The sequence below is a fragment of the Pezoporus wallicus genome, unplaced genomic scaffold (assembly GCF_028554395.1).
Source record: "Pezoporus wallicus isolate ANWC-B61680 ecotype Strahan unplaced genomic scaffold, APGP_CSIRO_Pwel_v1 contig_2456, whole genome shotgun sequence".
Lineage (NCBI taxonomy): Eukaryota > Metazoa > Chordata > Aves > Psittaciformes > Psittacidae > Pezoporus > Pezoporus wallicus.
The window spans coordinates 507,392-533,000 of NW_026637053.1; the positions used below are offsets into that span (position 1 = coordinate 507,392).

At 39.7% G+C, this 25,609-nt stretch overlaps 1 protein-coding gene across 1 annotated transcript; it reads left to right on the forward strand.

The window, feature by feature from the left end:
* Positions 1–10,005: 10,005 nt before the first annotated feature.
* Positions 10,006–24,954, forward strand: DECR1 (2,4-dienoyl-CoA reductase 1). The gene is made up of 10 exons (XM_057402968.1): positions 10,006–10,081; positions 13,738–13,940; positions 14,658–14,715; positions 14,857–14,943; positions 17,299–17,446; positions 20,595–20,694; positions 21,981–22,053; positions 24,157–24,303; positions 24,616–24,678; positions 24,763–24,954. The coding sequence occupies exons 1-10, from the start codon at positions 10,007–10,009 to the stop codon at positions 24,820–24,822; spliced, it is 1,014 nt and encodes a 337-aa protein (XP_057258951.1). The 5' UTR covers position 10,006; the 3' UTR covers positions 24,823–24,954.
* The last annotated feature ends 655 nt before the right edge of the window (positions 24,955–25,609 follow it).

The window sequence follows — 25,609 nt, forward strand, 5'->3', positions numbered from 1 at the left end:
TGACGAAGAAGAAGAAGAAGAGGTGACTTCTCAACCTCAGACCTCAACCGAGCTATGGAATATGCAAAAAGATTTTACCCGTCAACCAGGGGAGCACATCATCACCTGGTTGCTTCGATGCTGGGACAATGGGGCTGATGGTCACGAACTAGAAGATACAGAAGCCAAGCAGCTGGTATCATTTGCTAGAGAAGGGGAAATTGACAAAGCAATTACAAGAGAGAAAAAGTCCCTCAGTCTTTGGAGGCAGCTCTTGGCAGCTGTGAAAGAAAAGTTTCCATACAAGGATGACATTATGAGTCATATCAGCCAAGTGGACTACTTTAGACAAAGGCATCCAGTCTCTGAGGGATTCAGCCATCGTAGAGATGATCTATCACATCAAGCCAAATAACGGGGATACACCCATAGACCCAGATGAAGTCAAATGTACACGACCCATGTGGGAAAACTTACACGGAATGCACCGTCATCATATGCCCATTCGTTAACAACAGTAAACTGGAACGACATAGTACCACTAACAGTGGATGAAATGATTCATAAACTCTGAGAGTTCAAAGACAATCTCACCCCTTCCATCATCTCAGCTGTGGAAAAACTGTCCCAGCATCTCAAACAATTGAGGGACGATCTATCTGATTTATCCAGCTCCTCACGTGTACCAACACATGATGTACACATCTCAGCTATTAACAAAAGGCGTTCTATTGTTCGAGAGAGGAGATACAGGAGGTATAAGCCATGGGCCACCCTATGGTTTTACCTGCGGGATCACGGAGAAGACATGACAAAGTGGGATGGAAAACCTACTTCAGCTTTGGAGGAACGGGAGAGTGAATTGAAGAGGGGAGCAAGGGTCAAGAGTGATCATCCCATGAAAGCTATGGCTTCGGTCTCTGGTGAGCAGGTTCCCAGATGGAGTGGAAGAGCTGATTTTACTCCAGCTCCTGTGATAATGAAGAATAATCCCTTTCACCACGTCTTAAGTGTCCAACACTGTGATGACCATTAGAGGGGCCCTGCCTCCAGCCAGGTGGAGGTAGGGGACAATCGGATTTATTGGACTGTGTGGATCAGATGGCCTGGCACATCAGTCCCACAGAAGTATAAGGCTCTAGTAGATACTGGTGCACAGCATACCCTGATGCCATCAAGCTGTCAAGGGGTGGAACCCATCCCTATTTCTGGAGTGACAGGAGGATCCCAGGAGTCGACTGTACTGGAGGCTGAAATCAGCCTGACTGGGAGGGAATGGCAAAAGCACCCCATTGTGACTGGTCCAGAGGCTCCATGCATCCTTGGCATAGACTACCTCAGGAGAGGGTACTTCAAAGACCCAAAAGGGTACCAATGGGCTTTTGGTATTGCTGCTTTGGAGGCTAAGGAAATTAAGCAGCTGTCCACCCTCCCTGGTCTCTCAGAGGTTCCTTCTGTGGTGGGGTTGCTGAAAGTTGAAGAACAGCAAGTGCCAATTGCAACCACAACAGTGCACCGGCGGCAATATCACCCCAGCCAGGTCTCCCTGATTCCCATCCATCAGCTGGTCCATAGACTGGAGAGTCAGGGAGTGATCAGCAGGACCCGCTTGCCCTTTAATAGCCCCATATGGCCAGTGTGAAAGTCTAATGGAGAGTGGAGACTAACAGTAGACTGTTGTGGCCTGAATGAAGTCACACCACCACTGAGTGCTGCCGTAGCGGACATGCTAGAACTTCAGCATGAATTAGAGTCAAACGCAGCCAAGTGGTATGCCACGACTGATATTGCCAATGCATTTTTCTTAATTCCTTTGGCAGCAGAGTGCAGGCCACAGTTTGCTTTTACTTGGAGGGGTGTCCAGTTCACTTGGAACCGACTGCCCCAGGGGTGGAAACGCAGCCCTACCATTTGCCATGGACTGATCCAGACTGCACTGGAACAGGGGCAAGCTCCAGAACACCTGCAATACATTGATGACATTATTGTGTGGGGCAATACAGCGGAAGAAGTCTTTGAGAAAGGGAGGAAAATAATCCAAATCCTGCTGAAAGCCGGTTTTGCCATAAAACGGAGTAAGGTCAAGGGACCTGCACAGGAGATTCAATTTTTGGGAATAAAATGGCAAGATGGACGTAGACAGATCCCTACAGATGTGATCAACAAGATAATAGCAACTACTAATAGCAAATGCCAACTAATAAAAAAGAAATGCAACCTTTCTTGGGTGCAGTGGGGTTCTGAAGAATGCACATCCCAAATTGCAGTTCGATTGTAAGCCCTCTCTATCACGTGACCCAGAAGAAGAATGATTCTAAATGGGGCCCTGAGCAACAACAAGCCTTTGAGCAAATTAAACACAAGATAGTTCATGCAGTAGCCCTTGGACCAGTCTGGACCGGGCCAGGTGTAAAAAATGTACTGTGCACCACAGCTGGGGAGAACGGCCCTACCTGGAGCCTCTGGCAGAAAGCTCCAGGGGAGACTCAAGGTCAACCCCTCGGCTTTTGGAGTCGGGGATACAAAGGATCTGAGGCCAGCTATAACCCAACTGAGAAAGAGGTACTGGCAGCCTATGAAGGGGTTTGGGCTGCTTCAGAAGTGATTGGCACTGAAGCACAGCTCCTCCTGGCACCCCGGTTGCCCATGCTGGGCTGGATGTTCAAAGGCAGAGTCTCCTCTACACATCATGCAGCTGATGCTGCATGGCTGCACTAATTACACAGCGAGCTCAAACAGGAAATCCCAGTCGTCCAGGCATTCTAGAAGTCATCATGGACTGGCCAGAGGGCAAAGATTTTGGAATGTCACCAGAGGAGGAGACGGTGCGTGCTGAAGAGGCCCCACCATATAATAAACTGTCAGAAAGTGAAAAGCAGTATGCCTTATTGTGGGAAAGCATCGGAGATGGAAGGCAGCTGTATGGAGTCCTGGACAACAAGTTGCAGAAACTGCTGAAGGAGAGGGTGAATCGAGTCAGTTTGTCGAGGTGAAAGCCATCCAGCTGGCCCTGGACATTGCTGAACGAGAAACGTGGCCAGTACTTTATACTGACTCATGGATGGTGGCAAATGCCCTGTGGGGGTGGTTGAAGCAATGGAAGCAGAGCAACTGGCAACGCAGAGGTAAACTCATCTGGGCTGCTGCACTGTGGAAAGATATTGCTGCCCGGGTGCAGAATGTGGTGGTGAAGGTACATCATATAGATGCCCATGTACCCAAGAGTTGGGCCACTGAGGAACACCAGAACAACCAACAGGTGGATAAAGCGGCTAAGATTGAAGTGGCTCAGATGGACTTAGATTGGCAACATAAAGGTGAATTATTTTTGGCCCGGTGGGCCCATGACACTTCAGGCCATCAGGGCAGAGATGCAACATACAGGTGGGCCCGTGATCGAGGGGTGGACTTAACAATGGACACTATTGCCCAGGTTATTCATGAGTGTGAAACATGTGCTGCAATTAAACAAGCCAAGCGGTTAAAGCCTCTTTGGTATGGAGGACGATGGTTGAAGTATAAATATGGGGAGGCCTGGCAGATTGACTATATCACACTGCCACCAACCCGCCAAGGCAAGCGCCATGTGCTTACCATGGTGGAAGCAACCACCGGGTGGCTGGAAACATACGCAGTGCCCCAAGCCACTGCCCGGAACACTATCCTGGGCCTTGAGAAACAGATTTTGTGGTGACACGGCACCCCAGAGAGAACTGGGTCAGACAATGGGACTCATTTCTGGAATAACCTTATAGAGATTTGGGCCAAAGAGCATGGCATTGAGTGGGTATATCACATCCCCTACCATGCACCAGCCTCTGGGAAAATCGAACGGTACAATGGGCTGTTAAAAACTACACTGAGAGCAATGGGTGGGGGAACTTTCAAGCATTGGGATACACACTTACCAAAGGCCACCTGGTTGGTCAACACCAGAGGATCTGCCAACAGGGCTGGCCCAGCCCAGTCAGAACTTTTACATATTGTAAAGGGGGACAAAGTTCCCGTGGTGCATATGAAGAATTTTCTGGGGAAGACAGTCTGGGTTATTCCTGCTTCAGGTAAAGGCAAACCCACTCGTGGGATTGCTTTTGCTTAGGGACCTGGATATACTTGGTGGGTAATGCGGGAAGATCGGGATGTCCGATGTATACCTCAAGGGGATTTGGTTTTAGGGGAAAATAGCCAATGAACTTAATTGTATGCTGCTGCTGCTTGCTGTGTAATACTTTTATAGCCCATCAACTAGAGGTCTTCAGGTCACCAGCAACTAGCCCTGGCTTCCCTCCAACCATCATCCCAACAAAGAATGAACTTTGATAGAACCAGACGAGTTCTGCAGTAAAGGAACCATCAGCATCAGCAGGCAACGATCCAACACTGCTCACAGCCTTTCCTGCCCTGAAAGACTGTTACAAGGGATGGAACCTGACATCATGGACCGGATGGACTCGGTAGCATTATAGGGATTGGTTCATGCACAAAGAAATGATCTCTTTCTCTCGGTCTGTGTGTGTATGTGGATGTATATATATGTGAGAGCAATGGTATATTGAAAATGTGGGACCTGAGCATGACGTGAATGGTATGGAATAAGGGGTGGATACTGTCCTGGGTTTAGCAGTAGCAGTCGATTTTTCTCCTTCTTGGTAGCTGGTGCAGCAATGTGTTTTCACTTTCAGCCTGGGAACAGTGCTGATAACACTGATGTTTTTAGTTGTTGCTAAGTAATGTTTAGCCTGACCAAAGACTTTGTGAGTCTCATGCTCTGCCAGGGAGGAGAGGAGGCCAGGAGGAGGCCAAAGAGGTATTCCATACCACAGCACGTCATGCTCGGGGGGGTAACTGAGAGTTACCCGGAAGCACATGGGGTCTTCTGGGTTGGACTCGTTTTTCGGCAGGTGGTATTGTATTCTCTTCCCTTGTTATTTCTCTTATCGTTATTATCATTGGTGGTAGCAGTAGTGGTTTGTGTTATACCTTAGTTACTGGACTGTTCTTATCTCAACACACGGGAGTTACATTCTTTCGATTCTCCTCCCCATCCCTCTGGGTGCGGGGAAGGGGGGTGGGGAAGGAAAGAAAGAGGGAGGAAAAGGGGGGGGGGGGAGTGAGTGAAAGAGCTGTCTGGCTGGGTTTAAACCACAACAACTATAGAGACTCTTCTCTTTGCAGAAATTAACTTTTGGATAAAAGAAATAAACTTAGCTAAAATTTTAAGTAAAAATAAAATGAAGCACTTGGAAGTTTGAAGGCCACTTGTCAAGTTACCAAAGACTTGGTGAAAAAAAGTTACCAAAGACTACTCTGTTACACTGAATTTTCTGGAAAGGCACAGCAGAGGAAAGGTACGGAGAAGCCACCCCTGCATGACTCCGGTCCTGTTGAGGTATGGCTCCAAGCACCCATTTCTCTTCTTGCTATGCAGCTCACAGCAGCAGGGTGTCAAAGCTCTGATGTTCATGATGTTCATCAAGCTACCCAGCAAGTGGAGAGCAGTTTTTTTCCTACTGGGCAATGGTCTTGTTTCTCAAGTGATCACTCTTGGTAGATTGGTTTTTCCTTTTGTCTTTGCAAAACAGGGAAAGCTTTCAGGGATATGTTCACAGTCAGTTAAAATGTTTTAGCATAAGAAAACCCATGCAGTTAAAATACAGGGACTTGGGATAACATTTTTCTAATAGGAAAAGATTAAAACATGTAGAAATGTAAATACAATCTGTCAGAAACGTTGCTTCTGGAGAATCGTAATTCGTTAAATCTTCATGTGTTACAACTTTGGGTATCCTTTGTCCATAAATGTTCACTTTGATACCTTTTTATATTTTCGTCCCTGTGCTTCTTTGTAGATGAATGGCTGCTGTCTCCTTAATCTATTTTCTTGTGAGTTTCCTTCATCTTTGCTTGTTTTTTTAGTCCCTCATAATTTTGCAGTTTTGGTCAGTTTTGTGTTAAGGTGACCAGAAATACAGAGCTAAATTCCTAAATGAAACTATTTCTCAGCCTTATATAGCAGTCCCTACATATTCTCTGTATTGTTGTCATTATTCCATGTCTTATTTATCATATTAGCTTCTGTCATCACAACCTCATATGACAAATCATCATCATAAGAAACAGTATGAATCCTGTAAACCCCATTATAGTGTTCATACTTCCAATTTCAAGGCATTTATTCAATTTTATTTTACAGTCCGCTACCATGTTTTCCTACTCATTCACCTTCTTGCAGTATCTCTGATCCTGATTGAACTGTCTTCTGTTTATTTTGTTCCTTTTGTTCTTTTTTTTTAGTTCATAAATAAATGAATAAATAAATTCATGTGAGTCCAAACCTCAGAGACTATCAGAGCAGAAAGAGGCATTTCAGATATTTATATGGACTGCAGACTTAACTTGCATGTAGCTGGTGAAATAGTACCACAGTTGACTAACCCCCAAGAAAGCATATCTAAACAGAATATTGAGCTGATCTGTCATTAAACTTTTATTGAGCTGCCCTATCATTAAACTCTTCCCCTTAACATAAATATAGGTCTGCATTATTTCCATGTTGATATTTTATCCCTCATCTAAAATTTGATTTTTTTTTTTTTCTTTTAGTAGTCTTTTGTGTCAAAAGACTCTTTGACTATCTTTAAACATCAGGTGCTGTGAATTTCTTCCGACAAGGTAGTTTGAGTGGCAGGAACATCATTGGCATGCAAGTTTACAAGGAGGACTCAGGTTTCTGCTGAGCTCTACGTTATGCCACTAGGCCAGACCCTTGAAAGTCTAGTCATGCCTGCCAGTTCTTACATACTCAGGCATTTCTGTAAGAGATTACTGAGACATAGTTTATCTTTAGAAGACTAGTGCTAGTTAAGACACTTTCAGATCATGCTTTTTAGGTTTTACAATTTTTAATTACCTTTTCCCTATATATGTCAGATTTACAGTCCTATCATTTCTCATTTCTCTAAAAGATTCTTTTTAAAAATCCCGTATTTTCTGCACTTTAAACCTCCTGACATACTTTAAAGTAGAGATTGGATGATTTCATATTTCACTTAAGTTATTCTTAAAACTCTTCCTGAACTTGTAGATAAGCATCACCCAAACTGAAAAGGATTTTATAAAGTGGAGAAGTAGCCTATTAGGCAGAGTTATTTTCATTGCAAAATGCAGATGGTCTGCCTTCAATTACATTTATTGATTATGAGACATGAAAGTGTTATTTCAGTTTATTTCTAATTAATCTGCTTCCTAGTCTTGGAGATGACTTTCTCTTATTACCAGAAAATAACAGGTCTGGTATAGGAATTGCACCTCATTGATGAAAGCTGCTGAAAAACATTTTGTAAATTTTGTTTGGTCATATCTTCTCAATCACATTTACCATGACAATATGATTCTTTCAGAGGTAGCTGTTTGGCACATTTGCATCTTCCAATGTGTAAAAGGTTTGCTGTTGTAGCTGGTTTCCTGTTAGCTTAATTTCAGTGAAACTTTATAAATTCTGTAGTAACTGTTAATTTTAAAACATCTCTTGAACTATATTCACTCCCTTTCTCCAACTTTTCTTTGGGGATTATGTATCTCTTTAGACTCTATGTGTTTTGAGATAACTGATTTTAATGAAATGTTGCTACCTAAAACTTACAGTGACTCTTTTAACACCTGCCAGATGTTTGTCATACAGCTTCAATGATAGTATGGCAAGTACTGCTTAGTGGTGTGGCTCTATTTCTTCAGTGGCTGCTGGATGGTATACAGGACTAATAATGATATTATGTACTGTAGAACTTACTGCACCATCAGAGATTAACAATTTTTTTTCTGTATGTTGAACGTTGAGCTGCTTGACCATTTTTATACAGAGCACTGATGACTAAGTGTAGGATTTGAATTCTGATGCCTCTGAACTCCCATAGCAGTCAGTGTCTATTAAGTTTGCCTGGAATCCCTTATTTAAAAGTTGGCAATATAGACCCACTGACAGGTTTGTTGTCCTTCATGCCAAGTTTTACAAGCGCGCAGTTTCACTGGTGTCACCTCTTCTCAAAACCTCCGGCTTTACTGAATCCAAAGGTTCCCACAGCTACTGTGCTACTCCAGCACCCCCTTGCCCTGCCTTATGGCCAGATATAATGCTGCAGGCTTCTTTGTTACCCAGGCTGTGCAAAAGGCTGGATATCAGTCAACTGTTACCTTTCTGAGTAGCCAGTCTATGTGCACATCACAGATAAATGTTTTGTTAACTCAGAGTAATCCCTTTTAGATTAGCATGGTTTAATGTTCAGTGGTCAGGCCTTTTCTGAACACTACTGACAGTGCTAAATTTGGAATGAGGAATCTTTTGTCATTCTGGTTGTGATAAACACATAAATGTATTGGCTTTCGCAAATCATAGGTGTGGTTATGTGGATATAACTGTACCAGTTTAAAATAACAGAAACAAAGCTTGCTAAAGGCACAAGATTAGACAAGTTAAAAAGGGCCAGAACTCTTGAGCAAAATGGAGTCACATAGCAAAAGAATTAGTAGAGGTAAAAGAAGGGGGAGCCTTGATACAAGAAAAGCTAGTGCCTGAAAAACATAAAAGTACTTTTTAGTTTAACTTAGGTTGTAGAAAGAGAACAGTGTTTATGTTGTAAGTCTGTGGAATGTAGTGGTTGCACTAAACATGAGTTAATTGTTTCACACTAGTTTTATAAAGTAACTTTAGTTTTAAAGAACAATGTGTTGTAAGTCTGTGGTGAGATAACAGGATTTAGTGGCCCCACTAAACATGAATGAGTTATTTCACACCATCCTTCTACTTATCAGTTAATTTAGAGACAGAGCCTCCCAAACATCTGCTAGCTTGGGATACTCCTTGTCTGCTTATCCTGCAATAAATTTTGCAGGAAGGTCACACTGTTTTAAATCTTTGCCTAGTTATCAGAAGAATTACAGATATAGCTGGTTTAGCTAGTTGTGTGATTGCTGGGGCATCCAACTGTGCCAAAGGTGAAAAGTACACTGTGAGGAAGACTGCTTACTTCATCTTGAAGACCCCTACTCACAAGAGGAAGACTGCTTACTTCATCCTCAAGACCCCTGCCTACAATCACCGGAGAGCACTGCGCAGATGCCAAGAGGAAGGGACTTATGATGATAAGTTCCAGGAGTTAGTCATAATATTCCCTGCCTATACGCAGGAATTATGAATATGTATATGACTAATGCAATAGTGAAAGTATATAAACCTGTAACAAATGCTAATCAGTGCGCTTCTGGCTACGGTCATGCGCCCAGCGCTGTTGCTTTTACTTTATTGACTTTGTTTCTCAATAAAACCTTGTTATCTTGTTTAGAGGAGTGAGTTCGTATTTCACATGGTAAACTTTGTTTTACAGAAGTCAGCGAGGTGTTGGTGTGTGCAGCCTCCATGCTGCTTCTGTCAGGGAGTCACCTGTAAATGCAATCAGCACAATCTCACTCCAAATCACAAGACTGGTTTGGGTTGGAAAGGACCTTAAGATCATCCAGTTCCAAACCCCTACCACCTCATACTAAACCAGGTTGCTTTAAAGCCCATGCAACCTGGTCTTTGAACACTGCCAGGGATGAGGAATCCACAACTTCTCTGGGCAACCTGTGCCAGTGCCTCAGCACCTTCACAGTATCTTCCCAATATCTAATCTACAACTACTTTCTTCCAGGACGTGTTACCTAGCCCGTTTGAAATCCCAATTAGCAGATTGCTATGCCACCACTTTTCTCATGTTTCTTGTATAAATGATCCCTTTCCCCCACAAAACACATGCCAAGAACTGGCAGAACCCCTTGAGAGGGGCTATGCTACACTTATGGAGAGCGTATCAGTGCCTGGGGTTAGGTCCCACGTGACAAATAAGAAGTTAGTTACTTAGTCTCCTTCAAGTAGCGGATAATTCGCAAAATACCCAACCCACTGCGGCAGCACGCTCGGGAGGCTAGTGCCGGGGCGGTGCTGCCTACGGAGCAGGCGCACAGCCCGGCCACCGCTAGCCTGGCCGGGAAGATGGCGGTGGTGCTGCGACAAGGGTGGCAGGGTGCCCGTGGCTTTGCCGCGGCCTGCCTCTCTGGTACCGCGCGGGTAAGGCGCTCCCTGCTCTGATATGCTGTGCTGGGGACGAGGGCAGGCGGCCGGCGCCGCAGGGGCGCTCCGCGACTTCCGCCCCGGCGGTGCCCGGTCGCCCTTGTCCCGCGAGGGGCACGGCGGTTCTCCGTCGGGCCGCCAAGCGCCTCTCGGGATCCTCACCGCAGCCGCAGGGAAAGCCCTCTGGCCGCCGCCTAAGCGGCTTCAAGGGGCGGCCCTGGCTTGAGGAATGCTCCATTGCTGTGATTGGGGAAGCAGCCTAGCAGTGCCCCGGGGGTAGGGGCACTCTGCTGATTCTCGTCAACTCAAGGCGCGACCTCTGCCGGCCCTGTCCGCCGCGGAGGTGTCGCCTGTGGTCCCCGGGACTCGGTCCCTGCCCACCCCAGGGGAGGCGTGTTTCTTTCCTATTGCCGTACGGGCCGTGGAAGACTTGGTATCGCCCCTTGATCCCAGTAGCAAAGTTGTGCCGTGCGATTTAGGTCAAGCGGTTTGAGTGCTGCCGTCCAAGCAATGACATGGCTTATTTCTGTGGGTGGGTGTTTCTCGAGGCCATTTATACTGAGTTCAGCCCAGGCACGGTGCTTCTTGCCAGCGGTGGTTTTTGTGCTGCTGAGGGGAGAGAGCTTTCGGCTTTCTGCAGTAGTTTTATGATTCACTTCCACTCCCTGGGTGAGGGTGTGTTGTTTTTTTTTTCTGCTCCCCCCCCCTTTTTTTCTTAAGCCCTTTAGTGGCTTCTTTATATTTGCTTACACCTGAGGTTTAATTTAAAACCTTGACCTTAAAGAGTAGAATGATCAAATTGAGTGAATTCTGTCACAGAAGCCCCGTGTGCACACAAGTAATGAGATGATAGCAGTCTTGGGAAAAGATTGCTGAACTATACCAACTTTACTGGCTGCTTAGTGTCACTACAGTACTTTATTAGTCTCAGTGCAGTCTTCCTGCCTGCCCCTGCTGTGTCTGGCTTCCTCCCCTGAGTAGGAGGAAAGGTGCTTGCATGGTTTCTCTAATGGTGAACAAGCGAGGTGGGCTGTGTCCCTCACTAACAGACCACCTGATCAAGGTGACTCAGTACTGTGTAAGGATTATCTCTGGCTATATCCTTATACTGGAGGGAGTCCAAATGCTGCCTTGATTTGCAGTCTCTGCCATGAGCTGAAGCTCTCCAGAGGGAGCCCTTCTCTCTCCCGGCGTACCTGAAGAGAGATGAGTGGGGGAACTATAGAGAAAGACCTTAAAGAGAATCTTCACACTCCCCTTTCCTGAGGGTTTAATAGTGTTCTGGTACTCTATGAAAACATGCAAATTTCATTTTCACTAGGAGAATTGGAAAAAACCCCACTATTTTACAGACATTTGAGGCAGATCTGATCTGTAGAATTTTGTTTCAGAAAGATGTTATGACATTCTTTGGATTTTCCATTTGGTCTGGTTGTGTTAGAACCACCTTTGGCTTATTTTTCTCCTCTTGAGAAGCCGTTGCACATACCTGAAGAGTCCCAAGTTCCAGAAGGAATCCCTAAAGTACACGCTTAATATAAATGCTGTGATAATTTGTGATAAATTTGTGACAATTCTAGCATTAGTTTGAGCTTTACTTTCTTGATTTTGTTCTTTGTAGTGTCCACAACTCTTCTTCACTCTCATTTTTTGCTTTATCATGTCTTTGGAACATGAGCTCCATTAAATTGGTGGTGTAATTACGTGATTATTCTGTTTTCACCTGTTCCTCATATGCAGATGTGTTATAACACAGGAAGCTTCACATGCACACTTTCTCAGGCCAACTCTAAGCTCTGTGAAAGCTCCATCCCTTTGTGTTATAGCTGTGGCATGTACAGATGATTCAGCTGCCATTAAAAATGTTTCTTAATTTTAGTGTTGAAAATGTGAGTTAGCAAATAAAATCATAGAACAGTTTGGGTTGGAAGGGACTTTCAGAGGTCATCTAGTGCAGCCCCGTCCAATGAGCAGGAATGTCTTCAACTAAATCAGGTTGCCCAGAACCACACCCAGTCTGGCCTTGAATATTTCCAGGGATGCACCTCTGGACAACCTGTGCCGGGGTTCTACCAGCCTCACTGCAATAATTTTTTCTTCATGTTCAGCCTGAATCTCCCCTCTTAAATTCTAATATTTTTTACTATTTTAAAATAACCTTTTTTCCCCATGTTATTGTTAACACCACCATACAAGAGTAACCAGTTGGTCTTCTTTCTTATTTTTTTTTTAATTCAAATACATTAAAGGCCCAAAGACAAATTAGTACTAGAGAAAATAAACATAACTTAGAGTATTTTAATTTTGCGCACATCAGAAATTGAAAGAATCTAGTTTTGTCATGTTTGGAAGAATTTGTAGCTTCAGGTGAATATAACTTTTGTATTCTAAATAAATTGGGAATTATTACTGTAGTGCTGCCATCCCAAAGCATTTAATTAAGTATTTAGGTTAGGGCTTGAGTTAGTTTAGTGTCTTAGGATGCTAAAAATACCCTCTTGGCTATTTTTGCTATGACTTCCTTGATGACATCACAAATTTCCCATTGCATTAGTGGTATGTTTTCTTATTGATGTAGATCACTAGATGTAATACTAATTTTTATTTGTTTCTCTTTTCATGTATGTTTTTAAACATGTACCATCCATGTTTCTTTTTGCAAGGACCAGTTCATCAAGGGCTAATTTACTGTATTTCTGGTGGGACAAAGTGTGATGTGGGTCATGGAATCATAGAATGGTTTGGGCTGGAAAGGACCTTAAGATCATCTCCAGCCTGGCCTTGAACACTGCCAGTGATGGAGCATTCACAGCTTCTCTGGGCAGCCTGTTCCAGGGCTTCACCACCCTCACAGTAAAGAATTTCTTCTTATATCCAGCCTAAATCTCCCGTTAAGTTTGAACCCATTTCCCCTTGTCCTGTTGCCACAGCCCCTGATGAAGAGTCCCTCTCTGGTGTCCTTGTAGGTCCCCTTCAGATATTGGAAGGCTGCTATGAGGTCTCCATGCAGTCTTCTCTTCTCCAGGCTCAACAGACCCAACTTTCTTATCCTGATTGACCAGTTTTGTCTGGGAGTGGCATTGGTTTGCTTAGCAGCAGTAACTTTTGGGTCAGGTCTCATGGAGTTTGATTCTGCCCTAATTCTCCAGTAAGGAAGAATGTTTTATTAACTACAGTAATAAAGGATCAAAGCCTTGAAGCTACTATTGAAGGTTTTGAATCTGTAAATATATATGTTTGTAGTGTCAAAATCATGGATTTGTTAGAAGTAAACTACATGCATCTAGTACATATATGAATCTGAAAGCTAGATCCTGCTGGGAGTCTTAATTAGTTGGTAGGTAATGTTTTTCTGTGTATATTAGTAAGAGTGACAGACATAAGACAGACTAACTTTCAAAATGACAAAAATCGTTATTACAACATTTTTTTCAATAGTTGGCCTGGAAAGTCTAAAAATAGCTCCTAGTATGATATTAGCTCTTACATGAAAGCCTGTTTTAGTGTAATACAATGGAATCATTCTTACATTCACTTTATAATAAGGCAGTCGTGGTTTCCTTCGCTGTCGTAAGAAAATCTAATCTTGTGTAACAGCCCTGTATGCAGAAATGAGAAAAAAAAAATAACTTTCTTCTTTTTCTTTCTTTCAGTTTTTCAGCCGTGGGCCAAATGTGCTGCATCAAGGCAGCAGTGTACCACAAGCTGCATTCTTTTCACCTCTTCAGAAAGTGATGTTGCCACCAAATACCTTTCAAGGGAAAGTGGCCTTTGTAACCGGTGGAGGTACTGGGATTGGCAAAGGGATGACGACAACTTTGTCCAGTTTAGGTGCCACATGTGTTATAGCAAGCAGGTAAGTATTAATGAAGGTAGTTTAGGGCTTTCATTTAGTACTGAATGATGAATAGATCAGTTTTCTTCATAATGAATCTCGCTGCTTTCTTCAGAAACTGGATAAATGTATTCTATTTACTCTATTTCAGTACGCTTTTAAGTTATGCCATATTGTAAATACCAGACATTTGCAGATCCATCTGCAAATGACTAATGGTGTAACCAGCAGTAGGAAGAAATAAGCTAAATGCATTTCCATGAAACGTGGCAGCAAAATAAACAACCCAGAATATTAAATTCAACTAAAGCCTAAAAGAGAAAAAAAAAAATTGAAATACCCATTATTGAACATTTTGAATATATTATTGCAGGTGTCATTGATACAGATTTGAATTGCAATAAGGAATTACAGCCATTCCTCTTAATTCTTTTGACTTCAAAACCAGCCCTGATTTTCCCTTAAAATGTTTTCTAAGTTATCACATTTGCTTAGGTTAACAGTCTCTTACTGTAGTCACTTCTGGATTGCTTTGAAGTATCACTAATGAGAAATTTTTTGGATTTAATCTTGTTTCAGACAGTTAGTGACCAAACATAGTTTCAGGAAAATCAGCAACACACACATGTGCACACGTTGTTAGTTTTAGCTCATTTGCTCAGAAAAAATAATACTCAGATTAATCTGAATTCTAATTGCATTTAATTGCATTTAGTGGTGTTGTGTACTTGTTTCTAGGAAGCTTGATGTTTTGAAAGCAACAGCAGAAGAAATTTCTTCTAAAACAGGGAATAAGGTAAATTTTTACAGTTTTGCAAATGTTATTATACTTTAAATGATTATAGGATTTTTGTGCATTATGTGCTTCTGTGGGCATGTTGAATTTATGAGCGATGTAGTTTTGAAGTTTTGTAACTGTCTTTCCATTGTTACATAGGTTCATGCTGTCCAGTGTGATGTGAGAGATCCAGTTTCAGTTAAGAATGCTGTTGCCGAAGTAATCCAAGTGGCAGGACATCCTGCTGTAAGTGTTCTAGTGAAAGGAAAGAACTTCAGTCTGCATTAGTGAAAATACTCTGCATAGTAGGTATGAAGCAGATGACTATGATAGGAAGTTAATGGGATATAAAGAGACACTAGGCAGAAAGTGACAGTATTTCAAGGTAAGGCTAACATTCACAGTTAAGACTCATAACTCTGTGCCTGTGATTTTTAAAATTCTTAGTGGCCAAATAGACAAAACATTGATGTCCTTAATGTGAAGACGTAACATTTTCTTTGTAAACAGTGAAACAATTATGATGTGATTCTTTGAATTAATTAAGCAAACTGAATATAGTTGCCCTATAATCCTCCTGAAAAGGTAATTTACCTGTGTTGGTATCAAATTACACTTGTTGCGTATTAACAGTATGTCTCACAAATTTGAAATTGAAATAATCATTAATGTCATCTTTGGTCCTTGCTTAGCTTATGAAAATGCACAAAGAAGGCTCCAACTTGAAGACTAAGTTCTCATAAAGTCAAGAAAAAAATACTCAGTCAAGCTAAGCACATGGGTTTTAGTAGTTTGGCACAAAACACAGAGCTCTTCACATCAGACTGTTGCTTTGAGAAGGGTGGTCTGGTGTAGTCTGAACAATTATAGACACCAAATTCTGATTTGATCATGAGGGAAATAACTCAGATTCTGCTAGCTGATACCGTGATGAGGATGTTAACATCAATGTAAAGGATAGTAGTCAGTGTGGTTTAAAACTTTTTAAAACTGTCATGTGTAGAGGTATGTATTGTAGACACTGCATTCACCAGTATTTTCCTATAGACATGGAGTAGAACCTACTGAATTCTAAATGTGGTAAGAAGTGGAGAAACTTTTTCTCACAGCTGTGTGCTATGAATATGGCAGCTCGTTGTCCTGATTTGTAGACAGGATACTCTGTTTATTATTTTGACTAATGATTACTTCTGGTTTTGGCTATAGCACATCACAGTCTCAAATTCTTAAGTGTGCGCAGAAAGAAAGGAGACTTATTTCTATGTGTTATATTTTTAGTACATCGGTAATTTTCTGAATAAATACTTCCGATGACTTCTTTCTAAGCATTTAATGTCTCTTTAATTTCATGTATGTTGTGTGACAGACTGCAGAGGAAATTGGATATTCAGTTCTTTTTGTCTAGTTTTTCTCTTAGTGACACACATGACACCTAAGTTTATGAATACTGCAAGCCTGGTCATCAGTGCCACTGTGCATATGAGGTGAGATCTCCAAAACAGAAGTTAATGGCACTATCCTACTCCTTATAGCTACAGTCCTGTCCCCAAGAGTCTTACTGCCAATTAGAATCCAGTCATTCTCTTGTCATATGGATTGTTTTGGCATTCACGTACCTACATGCCTCAAAGATTGTGTTATGCAGTCCTTAGTTCACTAGTTTCACTATGGTGTCTTCACTATAATTATTCAATGATTTAAGTAACCTCCTCAGTATCTTGAGGTGTTCAGGTGTTAATTTTTTTTTTCCAAACTCTAGGGAGGCCTCATATCTTAATTTAGACCAGAAGTTCTTCAGGACAAATGCTTTCTTTTATGTGCAAACCTACATGAATCTCTGTGCCATTCCATAAGAAATACACCATTTTATTGCTTCATCACATGTTGTTATTATTAAATACACAAGATCTGGCCACGTAAGTTTTGGTTTAAAAACTGCTTATGTGATGCTTAGTCCCCTTAAGAAAAAATGTACCTAACTTGCTAGTTTGAAGGGCTAAGCAGATGATATATTGAAAGTATCCTGTGCATAATTATTGTTTGTAGGGAGCCAACAAATGATGGATATACATCTATTAAAAAAAAGTTCTGTACTAGTTGCTTGCAGTTCACTAAATGATAATATTCTGTTTTGTCATGACTGATTAGACTTCCTGTTTTGCAACAGTCAGCTAATCCAGACTTTAGACATCAGGTTGCCTGAACTTCTTTTGCTTTTATTTCCATGCATCTGTTACAGTAAATATGGTATATCACCTTGGAACTTGGTGGGGCCAAACTGTTCTGTTAGGATGAACTTGAGACTCTCTGGAAAATAGTGACTTAAGTCACCCTCTGCAGTTCCTCAATACTAGACTAGTAACTGCAACAGTTTGGAGATAAAGCTCATTTTCATTTTCTGTTACTGATATATATATACATGCTACAGATGTTAAAATTTCTGATTAATTATTCTTCCTTGCTTCCTTCCTCCCCCCCCCCCTCATTTGGTGGGGCTTTTTTAACTTTTCCAGCTGGAAACTGTAAGAAGTTCCTTCTTTGCTTTTCTCTCAGGGAAAATTATTTCTAGTTAACTCTTAGGTTTTCCTTCATGTATTTCAGGTTGTGATAAACAATGCAGCTGGAAACTTTATTTCCCCTTCTGAGCGGCTTTCTGCTAATGCATGGAGAACAATAACTGATATTGTGCTTAATGGTACTGCTTTTGTAACTCTGGAAGTCGGAAAGGAGCTCATTAAAGTACAGAAAGGTATTTTAAGATAAATGCTAACTAAGCACGTTCTATTACACAATATTATTACTTGTGTTCCTTGCCTTATTATATATTTTAAGAGTTTTAAACACAATTTTTAACATTATACATAATTTCTAGAAGGAAACTTAATTTATAGTAAAGCCATAACTTAAGTATCACACATAAAAAATGGCTAGCAATTGCTTCATTCTAGAATCTGCCCTTAAAAGTGAACCTGGAAGCCATGAAATTGGATATAAAAATCTGATTTTAAGTTCGTTGTTGTAAACAAAAGTTGTAAACTAGTTGTAAACCTTTTAAAGTTTGAAAAATAAGGCTTTGTTTAAAACATATGATATTACTTCTCTTGAGTCTTCTATATCTGTGTTGCTTTTATTGAGCAACTGAGCATGTGGCATTTATTTAAATGAGCAGCAAGTCAGGATATCACTTCACATTTTCTTCCTATGCTTAAATAAATTCACAGCTGTGGTATTTGACTAACAGCACTACAGAATGTTACCTTTGAGATAGAATACTACCTTTGAAAAAGAATTTCAAAATTGAAATCAGTATTAGCTTTTATTTTCCTGGTTCTAGACTACCAAGGAGTTTAATCCAATGTTTTAGCTTTACCATAAAAATATGATAGTTCTTTGGTATACTGTTTAGCCAAAGGTTTACTTAACCAGATTGTCTTTACTTAACCAGATTGTCTTTGAGGAAAAACTAATATATGGCCTTCTATGTTATGTCATACATTATATAGAAATAATTGTTTTCATTTTACATTATGAATTGAAAAACATTGGGCTTATTTTTTTGATCAGAATTACATAAATAGCATTTAAAAGTAGTGAGGTATATTATGACTTTCTGTGTGCCCTCACTTACGAATCCTGTTTTCTAGGTACAGATACTGTGCTGAAATAATCCTTTTGTATTTCTCTGCATTGTATTTCTAATACCTCTGCATTAGTTGAATTTCTTCAAAGCTCTTCTCCAAAATGTGCTCAGCGGGTTCATCCTATTTAATTATAACAATATAAAGTTAAGGTTGTTTCAGTAAGTCCGTAACAGTTTTGGTCAGTTGACAAGGTATTTCCCACATATATTTTAGCAGCACACGAAAAAATTATTTCCACCATTCTAGTGCTAATATTCCTACATTAAAATGCCATCCCCAACTCTGCCTTATATCATTACAGCAAACTATTGTAACAGTTTGCTTTATGGCCTTCCTGATGCATACAGTGTCTGTGTAGTAATGTGGAATACAGCTTTAAAAACACCTGTGTCTTTGCTGCTGTTGAATGAAAAACTACTTTTCTTGTTTCCAACCTCAAATTTGGCAAAGTCCAGAAGTCATTCACCTTCCTTTCCAGTCTCTCGTCCTTTCACTTCTAAGCTTCCAAAACACGTGGATTTCTTTTGCTATTGTTTGCATGCCTTCTTTCTAGGGGATTCTGTAAGACTGTTTATGTAAGGTTTTCTTTAAGACATGTTTTTGTAAATAAATCAAGTGTACCTATTAGTCTGTTCATTTTCTACCATCATTTCATTTTTATGTGCTTGTTTTTTTAAGTCTGAGCAGAGTCCTTAGTTTCTGAAGTGATGTTACCCCATGCAGGTATTTTATAACAGTCTGTGAGGATGCTATGCATCTGACAGTTACTAAAACACTGGCATGTCCTTTAGGTCTAAAGTGTGACCTATGTTAAACCTAATTTAGTAAATAAAGTGCTCTGCTCTTAGACTCTTATGTTTGTACTGGTATTTAAAAGGGATTTGTAATTTGAGAGTGCGTTATTTATGCAGTAAAGTTTTACAGAATGAGAGGAGTTAATTGGTTAGATACTGTCCATTTCATTAATATAAGCTTTAGAAATAAAAATTGTGAACTGGAGAGTACTAACTTCAGAGCTGTAAATTGTCCTTCTTCCATCTGTGCTAGGTTCACCCAACTCACTTCTATTTAATCCATATTTTCAAATTTCAATGGTTTAATTCTGCAAAATGTATAATTAACAATCAACTCTAGATAACTTCAGAGCTGTTCTGTGTTTTTTCCCTATGTTGATTTTTCTATTCAAAGTCACTTGCTGTGCCCTACTTTTTATAAATAGGGCCCATGGTCTCTGGGTATCTGCTGGCATTTCTGTCTGTGCTTGTTTATGGTTCTCTTTAGTTTCTCTTGTGTAACATTATTGTAATATTTTAACTAAGTCTCTACTTCATCACATACATTCTATCAGTAACGTATATTGTTTCAGAACTATCCCTTGAGTAGCTCTTCTAATTAATTTTTTTTTTAAAATACAGTAAATAGAACAGTTATTTTAGTTACTGTGGTGTAAGCAGTGAATTGTCATCCCTTCTCCTCCAGTTTCGCAGTAAAAGTGAGTTCATGCTAGTCATTGATCAGACAAATAGAATTTACAGGCTTCGATAAACAGTTGCAGTTTCCATAATGTTTTTGCTAAATCTCTTTTAAAATATAACATATAAAAGAAAGTGGCCTTTTTCTAATGCAGTTTCTTGTAATAATAATGGGAAAAAGTTATGCAGGTTAGCTTTCTCATAAGCTGTACTGCAGAAAAAGCTTCTGAAAATTTCTTTTTTTTTTTCCTGCATATACTTTACTCAAGCCCTAAACTGTGTCATTTTAAGATTATGCCACACCTAATTGTTAATGTTGGGTTTTGTTTTTGTTTTTGTTTTTTTTTCTCTTTCCCAACAGGTATTGATGAAATTGGGACAAATTACTGGTTTAGTGACTACTAGACTAGGGCAGCTTCTCAAAAGACACATCTTAGACCTTCATTCCAGTTAGACTCATGTGCACATGTAAATTCATTATCAGAAGAAGTCTGAGGGTGTAGACCCTTAAAGCCTGATCAGTAGCTATTTACACTTACATGGAACGACTCTTAACATTGATGGAAAAGAGGGAACTGAAATAAAAAGGCTTGAAAGCAAAGCTTCCAAGACCAGATTTTTAAAGTACCTTTTTACAACCCAGAGTGAAATGTCATCCCTAGCATTTGAGCTGCAAACTTCCGTACCGCTGAGGTTGCTTTTACTTTAAGTTCAGAATTCGATTTTCATGTATTTTTTGTTTGTGTGGTGTGGGGTTTTTTAAAATGTGTGTTGAAAATTGCAGGAGCAGCATTTCTGGCTATTACAACAATTTATGCAGAGAGTGGTTCAGGATTTGTGTTGCCGAGTGCCTCTGCCAAAGCTGGTGTAGAAGCAATGAGCAAGTGAGTAATATAGCAAAATGTGTGTTCTGCTTTTCACATCCTTGACATAGGATAATTGGTCTGTAAAAATTAAGCTGGTTGGTGTAGTTCTCCTATTCCATTGCATCATAAGAGAACCTTCCAGTCTCCAGTATCCTGGCAAGAAAATAGTATGCTGACAGCTTCTTACAGAAGGAAGTATTAACTGCTATTATTATGATGATTTTTATCACAAGGATGAGTGAATGATTTTTCTGACAAGGACAAGGTAAGAGCAAGTGGAACTACTTCTTTTGGCAATAGCAAATTCTAAAGTTTCAGTTACAGTTTTGATAACCAGATTCTCTTGCATTCTTGTGGGTGAACCAGCACTTAAAGATAGTTATTAGGGGAACTGTTTGAGGTCTGTAGTGCCTTCCACTTTTCTTTTGTCTCGGGAAAAGATGTGATTGTATTTGAGAGGAGTATACTGTTGCTTCGCCTTTCTAGTTTCATGAAGAAATGTATTACCTTTCACTATTTTAAATTAATGTCTGCGGCCATATTTAATTCAGAACAGTATCATGTGATGTGTCCATGTTTCTCAGCAAACAAAAGGATTTCTATTGTTACTAACTACATGGCATTCCTTCATAGTGAATATATCCTCCTCAGCACTTTGGCAGAAGGAATTGAACAGTTCGGCAGCCTTTTATTAACTAAAATTCTTCATCCAGAAAAACATGAGGGAATGAGTGATGGTCTTGATTTGTGTCTGTAGAGCTGCAACTGAAGAGTGTGCTTCTCAGTGACTTTATGACCCAGCTAATTCATTCACTGTAGTAGCTAGATCTATCTGGAGTACTGCTTATGCTAAGAAAATGTTGCCCTAAAGCAGGATTATTCTGCTGGTCCCATTTTAGAATGTAACCTCTGATTTGGGTTAGTTCAAAACATCTGAGAGCTATGTTGAATATCACATGGGATAGTCTATATTACCAGGGAGAGATGCTGGCTTAACAGTTGCTTTTCAAGGATTTTAGGTGCCAAAGTCATCTGTATAACTTGTAAGGGAAGAATTGCGCTTTCATGTCGCTTTATCTATGATGCATCTATTAAATCAATACTCCTCTGTTGTGAATGTGATCTTTTTCTTCTTTGAAATGTTAATAATAATATAAAACCCCTAACCTCAAGTGGAAATGCCTTTTTCAGGAAAACTGTAGTATTTACACATTTGATTCAGTTTAAAATATATTTTGTTTCTAAATAGCATTATTAAAGTACTGTGTTTAAAATATTGATGAATTCTGTTAATGCATTTTTAGGTCTCTTGCAGCTGAATGGGGTAAATATGGCATGAGATTCAATGTGATTCAACCAGGTCCAATAAAAACAAAGGTACATGGCATGAAGTGAAACACAGCCTTGAATATTCTTTAACTTTATGCTTTGTAGTTAACTTTAAAATAGTGTAACCATCTCCATAACTGTTAAAGTATGATTTCTTTGGTATTCAAGACTGTGGTGGAATATTGAACGCACTGCATCCAGGTCCTGTTGTTAAACAGAATTTCTGGAACTTGTGAAGCCTGCTACTGCCCCTTTACTACACTAATAAACAAACCCTTTTTTAGGGTTTGAAAGAAATTAAATATTGAAATACCTAATTTGAATCTTCTCAACTGTACATACATAGTTTGTCAACTTATACTTGGTGGAGTAAGAATGCCTATTTCTGCCTGAGCTCCTAATTTTTAAACAAAACATCAATTCCAAAATGTCCGAATTTCTTTTAGGTATATGAGAACAGAATCTCACTAGGTTTGTTGGAAAACACAAAAGTAGAAAGAGAAAAACTTAAGTCACAAAGGAAATGTGAAGCTTTGTTACGAGTGAAAAGGAGGGACTGGAGGGTTTCAAGGAAGTAATGCAGACCAGCTGGAAGAAGAACAACAAAAAAAGAAAGCAGTCCTGTGAGAGGGGAAAGGAAGATGCATTCCGCATTGAGCCAAAATATTACAATTAGGAGCAGTAACACTTAATAATGGTGTTACTACTACCTGTAAAATGTGTCACAATTGTTTTTGCTGTTTTGGGGGAAGGGGTGCAGGGTTGCTTGCTTTTTTTATTCTATTTTTATTTTTTTCCTCTTGTCAGTATTAGATGCTACACTAGACAACTCAGTTTTATTTTTTTTGACTGTGAAGAAAGATAATTGGAAGTACCAGTGGGTTGTAAGAATGTTGAAATAACATTACAGTATCAAACCAAAAGTCTTCCAGGCCTTGTACCTGGTGGATTTTTAGGCTAGAAGAAAAACATTAAGTGACATTTTTCCTTTCTGTCCAGGGAGTTTGATACACTTGGTATCTCTTCATGTTATAATCATCTTGATGGATTCGTTTCTTCCATGAGTTTGTCCTGTTCCTTTTTGAATCCATATAAATGTTTGGTATCCACTATATCATGTGGCAAGATCACTTTGATTTATAGATTCTCTTAATTTTCAGCAAGTTAACTGCTTTAAGGGTCAGTATTGCTACCTCCTGGTAATGTTTGTGATTTAAACTAATAGTGTATATCCCACTGGAGATACTGCGTGTTCTTAATATAAGTACTACATTTGTCGTATTAGTTCCAAGTTAAAATAGCCCTGAAAGCATAAAAAGGCAGACCAGCATTACTTAAACCAGCATTTGCAAAATCAAGGCTTTTTGCCTTAGGGGCTGCATCCATGTCTTAAAAAACACTGTTGTAAGTCATGAGAGGAAAAGAAAAAAGTGTACAAGTGCAGTACTGTTAAGCTTATAAATTGGCATCTGAAAACACGACTATAGGAGACTTAAGTGGCGTGAGTACAGCCATGATTACAAAATTACAGTGTGCTTTAACTCATTAACTACAGTAACTTAACAAAAATATTAGTAATACATTTCTGATTTTACGTGAGGAGGTTGTTTCCTTCTGGAGGAACCAGGAAGAACAAAATCCTCTTCTATTTCCCGTGCCATTCTAAACTATTCAAATACCAAAACTTCCAATGACTTGTTTTAGTTCTAGCCATTGCTGCAATGTAACTGGAGTTTTTTCCCTTTTCAGTTTTACTTACTCCATGTCATGTATAATTTATTTCTATTGCTTTCCTGCTCCTCTTCTCCCCTTGTTTCTCTTCACTGCCTATACAGCAATTCTGAGTCTTGCTTATACCCTCAGATGTTTATTGGGGCTGACTGGGAAACAAAGATTATTAACCCCTTTTGTTTTTCATAGTGGGTGGCTGTCCCAAATGTGTTAAATTCTAGTTTATCATACTTAGTAGATGTGTATCAGTGCAAGAGGGATGAATTGTTTTGTTTCCTCCTTTCCTCTTTTTCATCCTACTGACAAAGAGAGTGTAGACAGTTTACTGACGTACTGTTTATGTGCGGTAAAATATCTGTTGGATTTTAATTTCTGATGTAGTTATAACTTTGCCCCCGTAATGTTTCTCTCAATTCTCAGGGTGCTTTTAGCCGCCTTGACCCAACAGGCTCATTTGAGAAGAAAATGATTGAGAGGATTCCCTGTGGTCGCCTGGGAACTGTAGAAGAAATTGCAAATCTAGCTGCCTATTTCTGCAGTGACTATGCAAGCTGGGTTAATGGAGCAGTGAGTTTGGGTTGATCTTGTTTACACAGTTAACCTGATGATGGTCTGAGTTTTGCTGATACTTTCTGTAAAGTCCTGGTTTCAGAAATTAAACTGTTACTCTGAATTTCATTATAAGCATTATTAACCTTTTAATTGTAATGCATAGTAATTAGTGCCTTTAAAAAGAACTTCTAAAAATGATTGAATTATGTTATTTTAAGCATAGCTTTTTCTGGTCCAAATCAATAAAAATCAGCTTTCATAGTTCATAACAAGAAAATGTTGTAGAAACCCCACTACTATTAAATACACTGCTTATGCTTTCTCTAGGTTATAAGAATGGATGGTGGAGAATATGTTTCTATGGCAGGAGAATTCAATGATTTGAAGATGGTATGAATGCCTTTCTATTCAAACAAAAATTAGATGTATAATTGTTATATGGAATTCCAGTAAAATGCTTTTTTCTTTTATTAGGTTACCAAAGAGCAGTGGGATATGATGGAAGCAATGATTAGAAAAGCAAAAAGCTCTTGAAGCATGTAACTGTATGGTGGACATCTTTGGAAATGAACCACTGCTTTTTCATTAATAGTTAGAATTAATCAATTGAAGAATAGCCTTTGAAAATTTTTGTATGCAAATTGCAATAAAATATTTTGAAATTGACATGTTTTGGATATGTGTAGTTTTGCCATCTATAATCTGTTGCCAATAGCAAGCAACAGTTGTTCATTGAAATTTTACTGGTTTCCATTATGTCTTGTAAACCCATGACATAGTTACAGTTCTTTGTAACTATGTTACAAAACATAGTTTTAGTATGGTTGGGTTTTTTTTTATATTTCAGAGCAGCATTCGTTTCTCAGATGTATGCAGGTGTCTCAATATTGTAATTCCAGTGGTATTTCAGGAATATCATAATTTAATAGTTTTTTTTTCTCAGACTAACAATTACATTCAGTTAAATCTTAATCTTCACACTTCAATACGAAGTCTTAAACTTGCAACTAACAACATTTGAGATAGGATGTAACTCGTGGTTACAAAATCTTGAAATATGTGATCATCTTGGTCTCATCTTTTGCTGACATTTTCAGTCTGTTCATTATCTTATGCTGAACTTTAAAAATGACGTTTAAGGACTAGCAATGCCTTTCCAAGGAGCTCACTCTGTCATGATTAAGTTAATGTTCTTGAAAATGAGAAACTAAAAATCATTTGCTCTTCGGACATGTGTGTGACTAGGGCTAGAATCTCTCCATGAAATGGTTTACTTAAGATGAGTAAATCTTGGACTGAAAGTGTTGAAACCTTACTGGTT

Coding starts and splice junctions, on each gene's coding strand:
- DECR1 (XM_057402968.1), top strand. CDS start 10,007: ATGGCGGTGGTGCTGCGACAAGGGTGGCAGGGTGCCCGTGGCTTTGCC. Junction 14,716..14,856: donor CTTCTAAAACAGGGAATAAG/GTAAATTTTTAC, acceptor ATTGTTACATAG/GTTCATGCTGTCCAGTGTGA. Junction 24,679..24,762: donor AATTCAATGATTTGAAGATG/GTATGAATGCCT, acceptor TTCTTTTATTAG/GTTACCAAAGAGCAGTGGGA.